The sequence below is a fragment of the Antedon bifida genome, chromosome 2 (assembly GCF_963402885.1).
Source record: "Antedon bifida chromosome 2, ecAntBifi1.1, whole genome shotgun sequence".
In the NCBI taxonomy this organism is placed as follows: Eukaryota; Metazoa; Echinodermata; class Crinoidea; order Comatulida; family Antedonidae; genus Antedon; species Antedon bifida.
Window position 1 is genome coordinate 4,910,936 of NC_136227.1, and position 16,410 is coordinate 4,927,345.

Here is a 16,410-nt window from a genome sequence, read left to right on the forward strand (position 1 = left end):
TTACCATTGTATACGGCATAGGCCTACCTCATGCGTTATGTCTATAGACTTATTAAATAAGATAACGAGAGTCAATGTGTTGTATAATCTGAACGTATAATATGGCGCTGTACCAAATAGGAGTCTCATAGAAAAAGCAATAATCATAAAGTAATGTACATTACGGTCCGATCCACTGTGTTTTAACCAAAATAAATACGGGTTTAAATATATTTGTTTAAAGATGTATTGTCCCTCAAAAACATGAACAATGAAAATTTATTAATTTAATCAGACTTTGAATAGGTTATTTTGTAGTTTTAACCAAGTTAATCACTTCCGTAAAAAAAAAAATATTTTCCCTTATAAAATTACAAAATAAATGCGGGTTAAATTCAACCAAAAATCCATTGGCTGGAAGCTAATTTGACTATTTTATTTTATTTTTTTTTAAATTACAGTTTTTCAGGTAAATAAAAATGTTTCGATCTAGTTTTTGGTCAAAGTTAAAAACGTTTATTGTAATTGTAAATAATTATTTTTTCAGGGGAACAATACATCTTTAATGAATGAATATGAAATGAAAGAAAAATTCAACGACTACATTTTGGAAACGAGACAAAACAAAATAGTTTTCTCTAAGAACTTTTATTATATAAAAAATCTAATCCGACCAGTGTATACTTTATTATAGCAAAAAATAATGATTAATACATTATTTTTATAACATCCGTGTTTGATAGCCTTGGTTCACATAATGCGTATTATAGGTTTAACCTATATCATACATGTACTAATAAAATAAAACAAGCATTTTCTCAAAAGCCTTATGTGCAGACTCTTTTACTAAAGCATAGAATAAATCCGTTTATAAGGAGCTCCTCATTTCTTCTACAAACTACAAATGTTGCGACGCCACGTGACCAGTATGTTGCTCGCAGAAGACGAGTTATTGTGAAAAAATATAATTAAACGATTGATGCATAATTGCAATGAATCTAATTGGTTGTAACATACTTTTTGGAAGTAGTGCTTGTTCTCTGTATGTATGGTGTTGCCATGCAGTGATGTAGGCATTATTGGTGATGTCCAGCATTATTAAATACAGCAACATTGCCAAGATGACGCGCGCGTGCATACCAAGAAATATAGAAAAGAACGCCCTCGTACGTTCGGTAGTCAATGGATCATTCTCTTCTTACTAAAACATTGCTTTCATTTTGTTTCTATATTCTTCTATAAAATATTTTCTATAAACTGAGTGTGATTATAAAGTTACGAGAATCTAATAAGCAAGAACAGCTACTATGATACTGGTGATAATTGTAAAGATTGATGATATGACGTAACCTGAAAAATACAATAATAGTAAAGTAGTTAACATACACCTAAAACACAGTTCGCAAAACGTTGCGCACAAATGGCTTTCAGTTTGCGTACGCGGATGACAACATGAAACAATACATAAAAGATTCCGGTTACCATTTCCCGTTCGATTTATAAATTCGTATTGTACATGAACATGGGGCAGCAAAACATGGGTGGGAAAGGGCGGGAGAGGATCAGGCAGACAGGATATAGGAAGGCAATACAAGATATTTTATTTGATAATAGAAATTCATAGTTAACAGTGAAGTTAATTAGGGAGAAAACTTGTTTGTAACTATAAACTCACTAGCTGCTCCGGTGTCGCACATCTCGGCATCAAACATTAGATTGCTGGAGACGATGTCAGTGTAAAATCTTGATGCAGGATTACCTTGAACTACAGTCACTCTGAAATACAATAAAACAAATTAGGCTATTCATAAGGCTACTCGACATGATTTCTAAAGTCCTAATTGTTGTCGTGCCAATAGACAAATAACAAGTTTGTGTCTTTGCGCTTAGTTCTTATCTTCTCACTAAGCAATGAAGATCGCGCAAAGAAAGTAAAGTTGGGATAATCTGTCGCTTGTGATTAGTCAAATGTACTAAGCTTGGCTGGATTGAGAAATTTAAAGAAACCCGACTGGATATATCCGACCTCATACCAGTTCAATTTCGATTCTTCGACTACAATAGTTTCCGGATGAATAACCGACGCGTAATGATATGAGGAAACTCATTGTTGTATACCTGTAATCAAGGCCATATCAAAAATCCAGATTCATTGACAATTTCAGAAGACATTATGATGATATTAGGTTATAAGCTGGTAAAAGAAATGTAACATATGACACCTCATTGTGTAATTATATAAATATGCCATTTGCCTAGTGTGAAAATGGCTAATAAGTAACACTAGCAGGTCTGTTATGGATGTTTCTAACGGAATTCAGAAATAATTTCCGTACCTAAAGGCTAAGTCACCGACATCTTCACATGGTCCATCGTATGTCCAAGTGGCCACGACACTCATTTTGTCATTATTATTTGTATGTCCCCATGCACTCTATAAACAAAAAGTATTTAGGTGGATATAGAGATTAAACTTAAAGAGACACAGATGAATTAGACATTGTTACTAATTAATTCTGAGCATGACGCGTAATTATCGAAGTTATGTTTCCATGCAGAATTCTGTTTCAAGCTAAATTCTAATTCAATATGAATTTTGTATCAAACGGAATTCCGATTCAAGCGGAATTCCGATTCAAACGGAATTCGGTTCCAAACGGAATTCGGCTTTAAGCGGAATTCTGTTTCAAGCGGAATTTGGTGCAAAACTGAAGCGGAATTCTGTTTCAAGCGGAATTCTAGACAATATTTTCTAGTTTCCACTAATAATATTGACCCAGTATTTTTCTCTCGGTAAAAATAAGACGTACTTACGTTAGCATTGCCAGCGGTACATTCCACGCCACCTGTCTGCGCTGGGTAATCGGAGAACATTCCTAAAGCTGGATTAGTTACAAAGTCAGTATCGTTCACTCTGGCTTGGACAAAGAAGCCTCGGAAAGAGGTTGCATTTGTAGTTGCAACGGTGACTGTTGTTAAGAATAAAGAAATAAGGAGTGTGTGAGTTTGCGCAGATTTTCTTTAGTTTTTGTTTTCTTTTTTGGCCAGTTTGATAGCTTCTCCAAGAAAAGCAAGGGTAACATTTTGTTTTAAGATTGGAGACAGTCTTAGGCCTACCTTGAACAGGAAATCCTGTGGCGTACTTCATTGAACCAATGGTGACCGCATATGGAGGTTCTCCTGACACAGTTGCGTTTCCATGTTTGGGAATCATATTGGTACAAGCATCTTCTGGGGGTCCAGCGGGAAGCCCAAATGCCACGGACAGACATGCGCTTAAGATCAGTACGGCATTCATTCTTCTATAAACAAAATTTCAAACGTAATTACGTCACAATCTGTACATTCAAGTTTTAAGTAAAAGTGTCCAGATATAATTGTGAATTCATTTGCCTTGCCTTACAGTTCAATTTGCAAGAAAATTGAAAATTAGACAAAAGAAAAATATTTTTGTTAAGCGTCAACCAATGAACACATTTCAGGGGAGTTCGGAGGGCGCTATAATACTGTATTATGTCATCGACATTTTATTTATGCTACCATTTTAAAATAATCTGACACCGATATTTTAAAACATGAAAAATCTTTAAGAAAACCATTTAATGCAACAAAGTTGGTCTTTTTTTTTTAAATAGAGGCGACTCGAAAATCAGAGGAGTGAGTTGACGTTTAACATACATATTTTTGGCCTATTAAATGAAATATAATTATATATGAGTAATGCAAACTGCCATGTAAAAATATACTATATTTGCCTAAAGAAACTTTGTTGTGGGCCTATACGGCTTATTGCTATTTTAAATTTCAATGAATAGTTATTGATTGAATAAAAGTTCATATATATATATGACTTTTTCTCATTCTCACAGATTTCCTCATCTTTATCGTTTCAAATTAATTAATTAAATTTCAGTATATCACCGGGCGGTTTCGAATTAATGTTCATTGCCTAATGTGTTTATATATATATATATATATATACCAGCACACTTAATAGTCTAATGTAAAATGGAGTGTACACTAAATACAAAACTCACTTCCGTATCGTAACATTTTATGAGCGGACCTTCCGCCTACTGTGTGTATAGATATTCTATGTCGTGGCGTTTCGTATAAAATAAAATAATAAAACAAAAATAAAATAAAACACATCTCAGAGTAGTAATAAACTTGGTTGGATTTTCAATAGGAGTAAACCTTGTTGATGATTACTAATTGACAAGCCTAATAAAACATTAAGTACACAAATAAAAAATTCACTTCCTTGCTACAATGTTATGACTTTGGTTTTATTCAATTTTAATATTCCAATTTTTTGTATTTTTCTTGGTCTTTTCTTTTCTTTCTTTTAAATGTATTGTTGAATGGATGCTACATGGATAAATAAATAAAATACATAATTTTACGGCGTTGGCATAAACGGGAATAACAAACCTGGTAGAATTTTGAATATAATAATACAATTTTGAGTAAGCACCTTGATTATGGTTACTATTGCCTAGTATAAAATTAAGTATACACAAATACAAAATTCACTTCCGTACTAAAATGTTTATGAGTAGGCCTACCTTTCGCCTATATCTTAGGTTTTACTAAGTATACATTCACGGTGTTGCGTATACGCCAAATCGCCCAGTAAACTAAAATGGTAACACTGTTGGCTGTATTTTTAATACTACATGAATACACTAGTTATCACTTACCTTGTTTTTTGTTTTTGTATAAATTGGTTTAAAGATCCTGTGAACGTGTACTAACGCCGCACAGTGTGAACCAGGAATAGAAAAAGTACCAACGGTTTGGAAATCTCATTAACTCCCTGATGAATGACTAATCAGAAAACAACTACAACAACCAATCAAAACCGTGTGTTAACATTGAATTGAAATTATTATTGCATTTGTTATGATCATCACTCTTTTATAAGTGGCACAATATGTTTATTATTCACGGATTTTATTTGTAATTGTCTGCATAATCCCCACCAGGTACCAATAAATCTAAACGCTAAACAACTTATGTCGAGATTTTTATAAGGCCCAATAAAGTAGTGATGTTAGGTTTATGACACACAAATGTGATACATTACATGTTAAACTGTTTCGCAGAATTTGCTTATGAAACTGTAAAAGTTATGGATACAATACCGATCGGTGACCTGAAAGTGGATAATAATAATATTGTCAAATGACAATATCAATACATACATAACATACCTTGGTAGTTTAAGAACATACATTGCATGTTAAACCTGTTACAAACGCTCGAGTTTATTGTGGTATCAAATGTTGCCAAACCTGTTACAAACGCTCGAGTTTATTGTGGTATCAAATGTTGCCAAACCTGTTACAAACGCTCGAGTTTATTGTGGTATCAAATGTTGCCAAACCTGTTACAAACGCTCGAGTTTATTGTGGTATCAAATGTTGCCAAACCTGTTACAAACGCTCGAGTTTATTGTGGTATCAAATGTTGCCAAACCTGTTACAAACGCTCGAGTTTATTGTGGTATAAAATGTTACCAAACCTGTTACAAACGCTCGAGTTTATTGTGGTATCAAATGTTGCCAAACCTGTTACAAACGCTCGAGTTTATTGTGGTATCAAATGTTACCAAACCTGTTACAAACGCTCGAGTTTTGTTGTGGTATCAAATGTTGCTAAACCTGTTACAAACGCTGAGGGTTTTGTGGTATAAAATGTTGCTAAACCTGTTACAAACGCTCGAGTTTTTGTTATTTGTTTTTCATGTAACTATATAAATACAGAGAAATTGATTATACTTCCTCCTAGTTATAAATAATAATCTGAACTGACAAACGTTTCCTAAAATAAATATCATTGACAAACACATATTCATTGTGTTATTTTATATTGTGTTAGCAGAAAGCAGTTTCAGTGTTCACCAACCATTACTAATAATTCTCTCATAACAAACTTATTACACTTAACTAACATTACCTGCCTATTTCCTTAAGTCTAGAATAAGTAAATACTCGTAATCACTTAAGCTTAGATGCTGGTATAGAAAACCACAATTCAATGTAAAGAAAGATATTATTGTACAAAAATAACGTTGTGTTACATACATCCGTTTCACTATGAACAATTTAGCTTAATGCTGATACAGCATCTGATGATTGTGCCTTTATGTGAATATACTGCATAATACTTAAAGGTGTATTGTCCCCTGAAAAAATAATTCTTAAACATTTTTTTTGTTGAATATGCTATTTTAATGTCACCTAATAGTTATCCACTTTGACCAAAAATTGGATAAAAAATGTATTTACCTAAAAAACTGTAATTTAAAGCAAAAAATAGGCTGCTGCCAGCCAATTATTTTGTCATTTCATAAGTGAAAAACGTTTTTTTTCTACGAAAGTGATTAACTTTATTAAAACTACAAAATAATCTATTCAAAATCTGATTTTATTAATCTTTATTTTTCATGTTTTGGGGGACAATACATCTTTAAAGCATGGTTCAAATTAAAGACGCAACGCATCGCAACGACGTATCGACGCAAAGTGCCATATTACGTATTACAAGTGGGAACCGTCGCTACCGGGAAATCAATCTAGCTTAACATTGAATCAAGAAGTCTCATGTAACTGAATCAATCTAGCTTAACATTGAATCAAGAAGTCTCATGTAACTGAATCAATCTAGCTTAACATTGAATCAACAAGTCTCATGTAACTGAATCAATCTAGCTTAACATTGAATCAACAAGTCTCATGTAACTGAATCAATCTAGCTTAACATTGAATCAACAAGTCCCATGTAACTGAATCAATCTAGCTTAACATTGAATCAACAAGTCTCATGTAACTGAATCAATCTAGCTTAACATTGAATCAACAAGTCTCATGTAACTGAATCAATCTAGCTTAACATTGAATCAACAAGTCTCTCATAATGTAACTGAATTTCAGAATGTGTTATATAACTAATATTTATTTGTTATATAAATATTTATTTTGACTTGAATCGCGTTGTATGTAGGGAGCTTCTTTCGATTTGCGACGACCGACAGCCAAACTACGTCATAGTTCATTGTGGGAATGTGGAAATATTTGGACTACGACCGACCATATCATGGCCTAGTAGGTCCCGGCCCAAATCGAAATCTCCATTATTGTATATTAGGCCTATATAACACCTAAATAAATGTCACTTGATTGGACGGTTGTGGGTCACTATGGCGTGCAATAATATACAAATAATGAATGTGTATGAGTGTAAAGGTACAAAATAATGGCATGAGGTGAAAGGTTATATTTCGTTTAATAACTGCACGTCATGTGACCCACAATTGTCCAATCAAAGTTCAAAGTTCAAAAAACATTTATTTGTTCAACAATGGCATTATACAGTATAATATATAGGTGTGTCCATAAATGAAAACATAGTAATAAGCCATCATTTGGGGTCTTCAATCAAATGACAGGAATTTATTTATTTAGGTGTTATATAATACGCAATATTGAACGTTCGTTTAGTATTATCAACACGTGACACCTTGGTAGCAGCATTACCAACATTAGCCACTGGTGGAACTAGTATTGGATCTGGAGTTTTGAAGGGAATTGATGTAAGTAGAAATGTGCTATTAAAACCCATTGACATCCTAGCTTAAACACCTTAGCCTATTTCTAAGACGTTACACTAGGATGTAGAATTTTATATTAGAAACCCACTATAACTGAATAATAGTAACATTTCACAGTAATAGGTTGAGATAATATATCTCTATTTTTCGCTTATAATATCGAATATCGAAGTTTCGGATCTGAAGTTTCGTGTCAATAAAGCATCTGGGTAGGTCTCCTAACATTATCCAACACTCAACCTTGCCCAATTCTAAGAGAGTTATTATTATATTGACTTAATGCAAAATCGGAAATAACTCAGAAATTATTTTTAAGAAGTGTAATTGTTTAAATTTGTCGAGTCAATGGGTAATAGGAAGTGAAAAGAAATCAATTGAAAGGTACCGTACAATAACAGTGTTGTTACAAAAGTATTATCGTAATAACTAGACTACGAAAGGCAGAGTAGAAACTAGAGCGATTATTTTTAGCTTGGTCTACATTTTGATAGTAATGATAATTAATAATCAAATATTTATAGTGCGCCAAAGATCAAAGGAAGCGCACTGATCCTTAATTCCACTGGAAGAATTAAGTTTTTAAATTAAGTTTAAAAGAATCTGAAGTGGGTGAATGTTTGACAAAAAGTGAGTGTTTTTGTTTTGTTTTTTCAAAGACAGAATGCAACGAATTCAACGAAAAAGTGCGTCCGGCGTATAAGTCTTAAAGCCTTGTCTACACTATCAAACTTTATGTGACAAAAAAGTGTGATGTGCCCATAGGCCTATGGTATTGATATGCGCAAACATGACGGCATGGCATTAGCAGCGCGACGAGAGATCATTTTTCGGTTACCGCTTGAACTATTTCCAGCGTTTGCCGTCACATGAATATTCATGGGAGGATTCAGGCCCTCTATAGTTTCTGCCTTAACCTAATAGGAAAATAATAAAACAAAGTGCATCCTGGACGCAGAATTCCGTAGGACTGTTGTTCCTTAAGTTGTTCCTTAACCACTTCCCTAGACAATTCGGTTCAGGTCTTGCACAACATTTCGCCACCTTGACCATCCTAACTCTGGGTAAGTTAGCACGGACTTTGCTCTTGTATAGGCCTGTTGTTTGTCGACGAAATGGAACATATATTAGGAACAAGTTGTGCGATCGAGTTGGACGGGGAAAATAATAAAGATTTAAGCGTTGAAGAAATAAAGATATATTTCGTTATTTAACGGTGAGTTAATGAAGGTATGATAGCCGGGGTAATGATGAGGGCGTGGAGTAAGCGTATACACATGTTGGTAGCAGAATTCTGTTCCCTTTACCGATTTCTCTAGACTATTCGGTTTAGGCCTGGAATTATTTAGACTATACATTTCGTCAGATTGACCATGCTAACTCTAATTTGCCGCATATCCTCTGCTCTTGTTAGGCCTAAGTTTGTATGTCATTTGTTTCATTTCTCATCAATGTTCACTTAAGATTCTATTTATACGCATACTGTACAAAGGTAACCAACATGGAATACTAATGAACTGTACTGAATACGGTTAGTGTTTACGGTATCAACAACAATTATTAACAAACACTCATTTTCTTTTGATTATTTTTATTTCCACATATATTTTCACATATACAAAAGTATTTCTTGAAATTAACATCAATAATAATGTAGAACTAGCTATTTCTACTAAACTATATTGCATGGTTCTTAATAAATTTGTGGCCAAAAGGCGGCCAAATTGTGCGATTAATTGAAATCATTTATTTATAATTGTTTTTTTTCTTCAGTTTATACTCTAATATAATTTGAACAATCCCATTATTTTCATATCAATCAGTCATGAGGTTCGATAGCTCTCGTTAATAAGGCTTCGATTTGCGACGACCGACCAAACATGATGACGTGTTTAGGAAGCGAGGAAAGACGTTCCAATATCCCCGCATGCGCACAGTGAATGATGATGATATCTATTATTATTATAACGTTTGTACAGTGTGCAGTACGTACAATACATCATCGGTAGAGGTAAGCATATTTTGGTAACGTCTGAAACGGAGTCCAATAAACTTTAGAGGTCGCTACACACAATACTAAATAATTATATAGTTGTGTGGTTATACCCAATGAACTTAATGTATTGATTTGCCACTAAACAAATTTATATAAAACGTTTTTTAATTCGCATGTATTTAAATCTCCAAATCTACTTATTATCGCAACCAATGTTTTATTCGCACAAATAGTGAACAACAACGTGATGTAATGCTTATCGACACGGAACACAATTCAACTCAAAGGAACTGGTTTCTGAAAGTAGTGCTTGTTCTCTGTATGGTGTAGGCATGTATGTCCAGCATTATCAAATACAGCAACATTGCCAAGATGACGCGCGCGTGCTTACCAAGAAATATAGAAAAGAACGCCCTCGTACGTTCGGTAGTCAATGGATCATTCTTTTCTTACTAAAACATTACTTTCATTTTGTTTCTATATTCTTCTAAAAAATATTTTCTATAAACTGTGTGTGATTATAAAGTTACGAGAATCTAATAAGCAAGAACAGCTACTATGATACTGGTGATAATTGTAAAGATTGATGATATGACGTAACCTGAAAAATACAAAAATAGTAAAGTAGTTAACATACACCTCAAACACAGTTTGCAAAACGTTGCGCACAAATGGCTTTCAGTTCGTGTAGGCGCGCGGATGACAACATGAAACAATACATAAAGATTCCGGTTACCCTTTCCCATTCGATTTATAAATTCGTATTGTACATGAACATGGGGCAATAAAACATGGATGAAAAAGGGCGGGAGAGGATCAGGCAGACAGGATATAGGAAGGCAATACAAGATATTTTATTTGATAATAGAAATTCATAGTTAACAGTGAAGTTTATTAGAGAGAAAACTTGATAGTAACCAAACTTACTGGTTGCTCCATTCTGAAAAAAAAAAAAAAAAAGTAAATTAGTTAACATACACCTAAAACACAGACACAAATTGCTTTCAGTCCGCGTACGGATTAAAACAATTCATAAAAGATTCCGATTATCCTAGATTTTTAAATTCGTATTGTACAGGAACATGGGGCAGCAAAACTTAATTCTTTCAAAGATTGGTGGGAAAGAGCGGGAAAGACAGGCAGACAGGATGTAGGGAGCTAATACACAATATTTAATTTGAATTTATTAGTTTATTAGGGAGAAACTTGTTTGTAACCAAACTTACTGGCTGCTCCGTTGTCGTACCTGAAAAATACAAAAATATTAAATTAGTTAACATACACCTAAAACACAGTTCGCAAAACGTTGCGCACAAATGGCTTTCAGTTCGCGTACGCGCGCGGATGACAACGTGAAACAATACATAAAGATTCCGGTTACCCTTTCCCATTCGATTTATAAATTCGTATTGTACGTGAACATGGGGCAGCAAAACATGGATGAAAAAGGGCGGGAGAGGATCAGGCAGACAGGATATAGGAAGGTAATACAAGATATTTTATTTGATAATAGAAATTCATAGTTAACAGTGAAGTTTATTAGAGAGAAAACTTGATAGTAACCAAACTTACTGTCTGCTCCATTCTGAAAAATAAAAAAAAAAAGTAAATTAGTTAACATACACCTAAAACACAGACACAAATTGCTTTCAGTCCGCGTACGGATTAAAACAATTCATAAAAGATTCCGATTATCCTAGATTTTTAAATTCGTATTGTACAGGAACATGGGGCAGCAAAACTTAATTCTTAAAAAGATTGGTGGGAAAGAGCGGGAAAGACAGGATATAGAGAGCTAATACACAATATTTAATTTGAATTTATTAGTTTATTAGGGAGAAACTTACTGGCTGCTCCGTTGTCGTACCTGAAAAATACAAAAATATTAAATTAGTTAACATACACCTAAAAAACAGTTCGCAAAACGCGCGCGGAAAGGGCGGGAGAGGATCAGGCAGACAGGATATAGGAAGGCAATACAAGATATTTTATTTGATAGAAATATATAGTTTAAGTTTATTAGGGAGAAAACTTGTTTGTAACTATAAACTTACTAGCTACTCGGCACATCTCGGCATCAAACATTAGATTGCTGGAGACGATGTCAGTGTAATATCGTGTTCGAGGATTACCTTGGACTACAGTCACTCTGAAATACAATAAAACAAATTAGGCTATTTATAAGGCTACTCGCCGTGATTTTAAAACTATTGCTGTCGTGTCAATAGACAATATTGTTTCTGATCCTTCGCGCTTGCGCTGGGAAGAAACGCAGTGCCGTTCACGCAAAGCAGGTTGACCAATAACGAGCAACAATTTGGATAATTTTTCGCTTGTGCTTAGTCATACTAAGCTTGGCTGGATTGAGAAAATAAAGGGAATCTGACTGGCTATATATCCGACCTCATACCAGTTAAATGTCGATTATTTCGACTACAATGATTTCCGGATTAATAACCGAAGCGTGGCGATATGAGGAAACCAATCTAAGCTCATTGTGTTATACCTGTAAGCAAGGACATATTATTAAAAAAGCCAAATTCATTGAATGTAACATGTGACACCGTATTGTGAATATGCATTTAATATAAAATAATATGCCATTTGCATCATTCTAACGGAATTCAGAAATAATTACTGTACCTAAAAGCTAAGTCGCCGACATCTTCACATGGTCCATCGTATGTCCAAGTGGCCACGACACTCGTTTTGTCATTATTATTTTTATGTCCCCATGCACTCTATAAACAAATATATTTAGCTCGATATAAACTTAAGGAGAAACAGATGAAAGAACAATAAGACTAAATTCATTCTGAGCATGAACAACCCTTAATTAGAGAAGTTATGTTTCCATGCAGAATTTTGTTTCAAGCTAAATTCTAATTCAATAGGAATTCTGTACATGTCCCAAGCGAAATTTTGTTTCGAACGGAATTCCGATTCAAGCGGAATTCGGTTCCAAACGGGAATTCGGTTGTAACCGGAATTCTGTTTCAAGCGGAATTCTATTTAAAGCGGAATTCTGTCCCAAGCGGAATTTGGTGCCAAACGGAAGCGGAATTCTGTTTCAAGCGGAATTCTATTTAAATCGGAATTCTGTCACAAGCGGAATTTGGTGCCAAACGAAAGCCGCAATTATTTCGGTTTTCAACCGGGATTCTAGACAATCTTATTGTATAGTTTCCACTAGTAATTATTGACCCAGTATTTTTCTCTCGGTAAAAATAAAACGTTCTTACGTTAGCATTGCGATCAGTACATTCCACGCCACCTGTCTGCGCTGGGTAATCGGAGAACATTCCTAAAGCTGTATTAGTTTCAAAATCAGTATCGTTCACTCTGGCTTGGACAAAGAAGCCTCGGAAAGATGTTTCATTTGTAGTTGCAACGGTGACTGTTGTTAAGAATAAAGAAATAAGGAGTTTGTGAGTTTGCGCAGATTTTCTTTAGTTTTTGTTTTCTTTTTTGGCCAGTTTGATAGCTTCTCCAAGAAAAGCAAAGGTAACATTTTGTTTTAAGATTGGAGAGAGTCTTAGGCCTACCTTGAACAGGAGATCCTGTGGCGTATGTCATTGAATCAATGGTGACCGCATATGGAGGTTCTCCTGACACAGTCGCGTCTCCATGTACAGGAAGCATATCGGTACAAGCATCTTTTGGGGGTCCATCGGGACGCGCCAATGCCATATATAGACATGCGCTTAAGATCAGTACGGCATTCATTCTTCTATAAACACAATTTCAAACGTAATTACGTCACAATCTGTACCTTCAAGTTTTAAGTAAAAGTGTCCAGATATAATTGTGAATTCATTTGCCTTGCCATACAGTTCATTTGCAAGAAAATTAGACAAAATTAAAAAATATATACTTGTTAAGCGTCAACCAATGAACACATTATATTTCAGGGGAGTTCGGAGGGCGCTAAAATACTGTATTATGTCATCGATATTTTATTTATGCTACCAATTTGAAATAATCTGACACCGACTCGTTAAAACATGAACAACTTTAAGAAAACCATTTAATGCAACAAAGTTTTTTTAATAGAGGCTACTTGAAAATCAGAGGAGGGAGTTGACGTTTAACATACATATTTTTGGCCTATTAAATGAAATATAATAATTATATATGAGTAATGCAAACTGCCATGTAAAAATATACTATATTTGCCTAAAGAAACTTTGTTGTGGGCCTATACGGCTTATTGCTATTTTAAATTGCAATGAATAGTAATTGATTGAATAAAAGTTAATACATATATATAAAAAAAAAAAAAATAAAAAAAAAATAAAAAAATAAAAAAAATAAATAAATAAATACTGAAAGATGAGGGCGTATCAATTTGATCTCTGTTGCACGTGCGTACAACTGAGGACTAGTGCTGTTCCGCCGAGAATGTTAAAGAGTCGCTATCCAATCGAGTTTGAACAATACCATGAAAGCCCCAGTGGTCTAATGGTTAGGGCAACTGCATATCAAGCAGACGGTCCGAGTTCGAGTCTCGGTTGGGGCGACTTTTTCTCATTCTCACAGATTTCCTCATCTTTATCGTTTCAAATTAATTAATTAAATTTCAGTATATCACCGGGCGGTTTAGAATTAATGTTCTTTGCCTACTGTGTTTATATATATAAAAGTATTTCTTTGGAGATCCCGCCTCGTGAATAAAAAAATAAAAAAATACTGAAAGATGAGGGCGTATCAATTTGATCTCTGTTGCGCGTGCGTACAACTGAGGACTAGTGCTGTTCCGCCGTACCACGCCGAGAATGTTAAAGAGTCGCTATCCAATCGAGTTTGAACAATACCATGAAAGCCCCAGTGGTCTAATGGTTAGGGCAACTGCATATCAAGCAGACGGTCCGAGTTCGAGTCTCGAGTTTTAATTAATTAAATTTCAGTATATCACCGGGCGGTTTAGAATTAATGTTCTTTGCCTACTGTGTGTATATATATATATATATATAAATCATACTGTAAATTATAGAAACAGTGCTCATATTCGGAACATGATCTCATAATCGCGTATATATATATATATATATATATATATAAACACAGTAGGCAAAGAACATATATATATATATGATTTTTCTCATTCTCACAGATTTCCTCATCTTTATCGTTTCAAATTAATTAATTAAATTTCAGTATATCACCGGGCGGTTTAGAATTAATGTTCTTTGCCTGATTTGTTTATATATATATATATATATATATATATATATATATACCAGCACACTTAATAGTCTAATGTAAAATGGAGTGTACACTAAATACAAAATTCACTTCCGTACTAACATTTTATGAGCGGACCTTCCGCCTACTGTGTGTATAGATATTCTACGTCGTGGCGTTTCGAATAAAATAAAATAATAAAACAAAAATAAAATAAAACACATCTCAGAGTAGTCTAGTAATAAACTTGGTTGGATTTTCAATACAATTTTGAGTAAACCATGTTGATGATTACTAATTGCCAAGCCTAATAAAACATTAAGTACACAAAATACAAAATTCACTTCCTTGCTACGATATTATGACTTGGTTTTATTCAATTCAATCACTTTGGTTTTATTCAATTTTAATATTCCAATTGTTTGTATTTTTTCTTTATGTATTTTAAATGTATTGTTGAATGGATGCTAAATGAATAAATAAATAAAATAAATAAAAGGACCTTTCGCCTATCTCACTTTTGTACATAATTTTACGGCGTTGGCATAAACGGAAATAACAAACCTGGTTGTATTTTTAATATAACTATACAATTTTGAGTAAACACCATGTTTATGGTTACTAATTCCCTAGCCTAATATAAAATTAATTAATAATTAATTATTAATATATAAAAATTATAATAATAATTAATACCAAAATACAAAATTCACTTCCTTCTTGCTAAATGTTATGAGTTGTACCTTTCGCCTACCTGGCCCTACTGCATGTAAATACATTCTTACGGTGTTGCGTATACGCCAAATCGCCCAGTAAACTAATTATAAAATGGTAACAAAGTTGGCTGTATTTTAATACTACATGAATACACTAGTTATCACTTACCTTGCTTTTTGTTTTTGTATAAATTGGTTTAAAGATCCTGTGAACGTGTACTAACGCCGCACAGTGTGAACCAGGAATAGAAAAAGTACCAACGGTTTGGTAATCTCATCAACTCCCTGATGAATGACTAATCAGAAACAAACTACAACAACCAATCAAAACCCGTGTGTTAACATTGAATTGAAATTATTATTAGGTTATATGCATGATATGCATATAACCTCTTGATTCTGTCAGGATCTTTATTTATTTATTTATTTATTTATTGGTTATCCGCCTCAAGCGGATAACCTTTGTTATTGTAGTGTTACTTTTTTTTTTTTGGTTATCCGCCACAAGCGGATAACCTTTGTTATTGTACGTGTTTCTTTTTTTTTTTATTATTCTTCTTTCTTTCTCAGATTTTGTGCACGCGTTTTCTCTTCAACGTGTTAACATAACATGTTGTAACTTGGTCAACATTTAGACATTTAACTGAAGATGTTCAGCCAAGCTTTTGGACGCTGTCAGATCCGCGTAGCGTAAGTCACGCGCGATTTTCTGAAAATCTTAAATCGGTCATAACTTCGAAACCGATAAATATTTTTTAACGAAATTTTCAGCCACGTTTTCTTCACATCAATGGCTAACTTTAGAAATGTTTAACAAATTTTTGGAGACTAGAAAGTTTTCGCGTAAATTGCGTTTGAAATATTTTACTCTTCTTATTTTGTGCACGCTCTTTCTCTTCAACGTGTAAACATAATATGTTGTA

General features: G+C 33.8%; 2 protein-coding genes across 2 annotated transcripts; both read right to left on the bottom strand.

Annotated features, from left to right (window-relative positions):
- Positions 1 to 608: 608 nt before the first annotated feature.
- On the bottom strand, positions 609 to 4,792 carry LOC144836007 (putative defense protein Hdd11). Its single transcript, XM_078691175.1, has 6 exons — positions 4,683 to 4,792; positions 3,097 to 3,281; positions 2,794 to 2,948; positions 2,316 to 2,413; positions 1,655 to 1,755; positions 609 to 1,329 (listed from the first exon to the last, which is right to left on the bottom strand). Exons 2-6 carry the CDS (start codon positions 3,275 to 3,277, stop codon positions 1,265 to 1,267), a joined length of 600 nt encoding a protein of 199 aa, XP_078547301.1. The 5' UTR covers positions 3,278 to 3,281; positions 4,683 to 4,792; the 3' UTR covers positions 609 to 1,264.
- A 5,217-nt stretch (positions 4,793 to 10,009) lies between these two features.
- On the bottom strand, positions 10,010 to 15,800 carry LOC144836005 (putative defense protein 2). Its single transcript, XM_078691173.1, has 10 exons — positions 15,657 to 15,800; positions 13,133 to 13,317; positions 12,830 to 12,984; positions 12,231 to 12,328; positions 11,642 to 11,736; positions 11,435 to 11,454; positions 11,160 to 11,172; positions 10,814 to 10,833; positions 10,515 to 10,527; positions 10,010 to 10,188 (listed from the first exon to the last, which is right to left on the bottom strand). Exons 2-10 carry the CDS (start codon positions 13,311 to 13,313, stop codon positions 10,124 to 10,126), a joined length of 660 nt encoding a protein of 219 aa, XP_078547299.1. The 5' UTR covers positions 13,314 to 13,317; positions 15,657 to 15,800; the 3' UTR covers positions 10,010 to 10,123.
- Between the last annotated feature and the right edge of the window lie 610 nt (positions 15,801 to 16,410).

Bases quoted from the DNA above. Each gene is read 5' to 3' on its own strand.
- LOC144836007 (XM_078691175.1), bottom strand. From the start codon at position 3,277: ATGAATGCCGTACTGATCTTAAGCGCATGTCTGTCCGTGGCATTTGGG. The intron at 2,949-3,096 runs GTAGGCCTAAGA...TCTTAACAACAG, and splicing joins CACAGGATTTCCTGTTCAAG to TCACCGTTGCAACTACAAAT. The intron at 1,330-1,654 runs GTGAGTTTATAG...TGTATTTTTCAG, and splicing joins GTGCGACACCGGAGCAGCTA to GTTACGTCATATCATCAATC.
- LOC144836005 (XM_078691173.1), bottom strand. From the start codon at position 13,313: ATGAATGCCGTACTGATCTTAAGCGCATGTCTATATATGGCATTGGCG. The intron at 12,985-13,132 runs GTAGGCCTAAGA...TCTTAACAACAG, and splicing joins CACAGGATCTCCTGTTCAAG to TCACCGTTGCAACTACAAAT. The intron at 11,737-12,230 runs GTACAGTAATTA...ATTGTATTTCAG, and splicing joins GTCGGCGACTTAGCTTTTAG to AGTGACTGTAGTCCAAGGTA.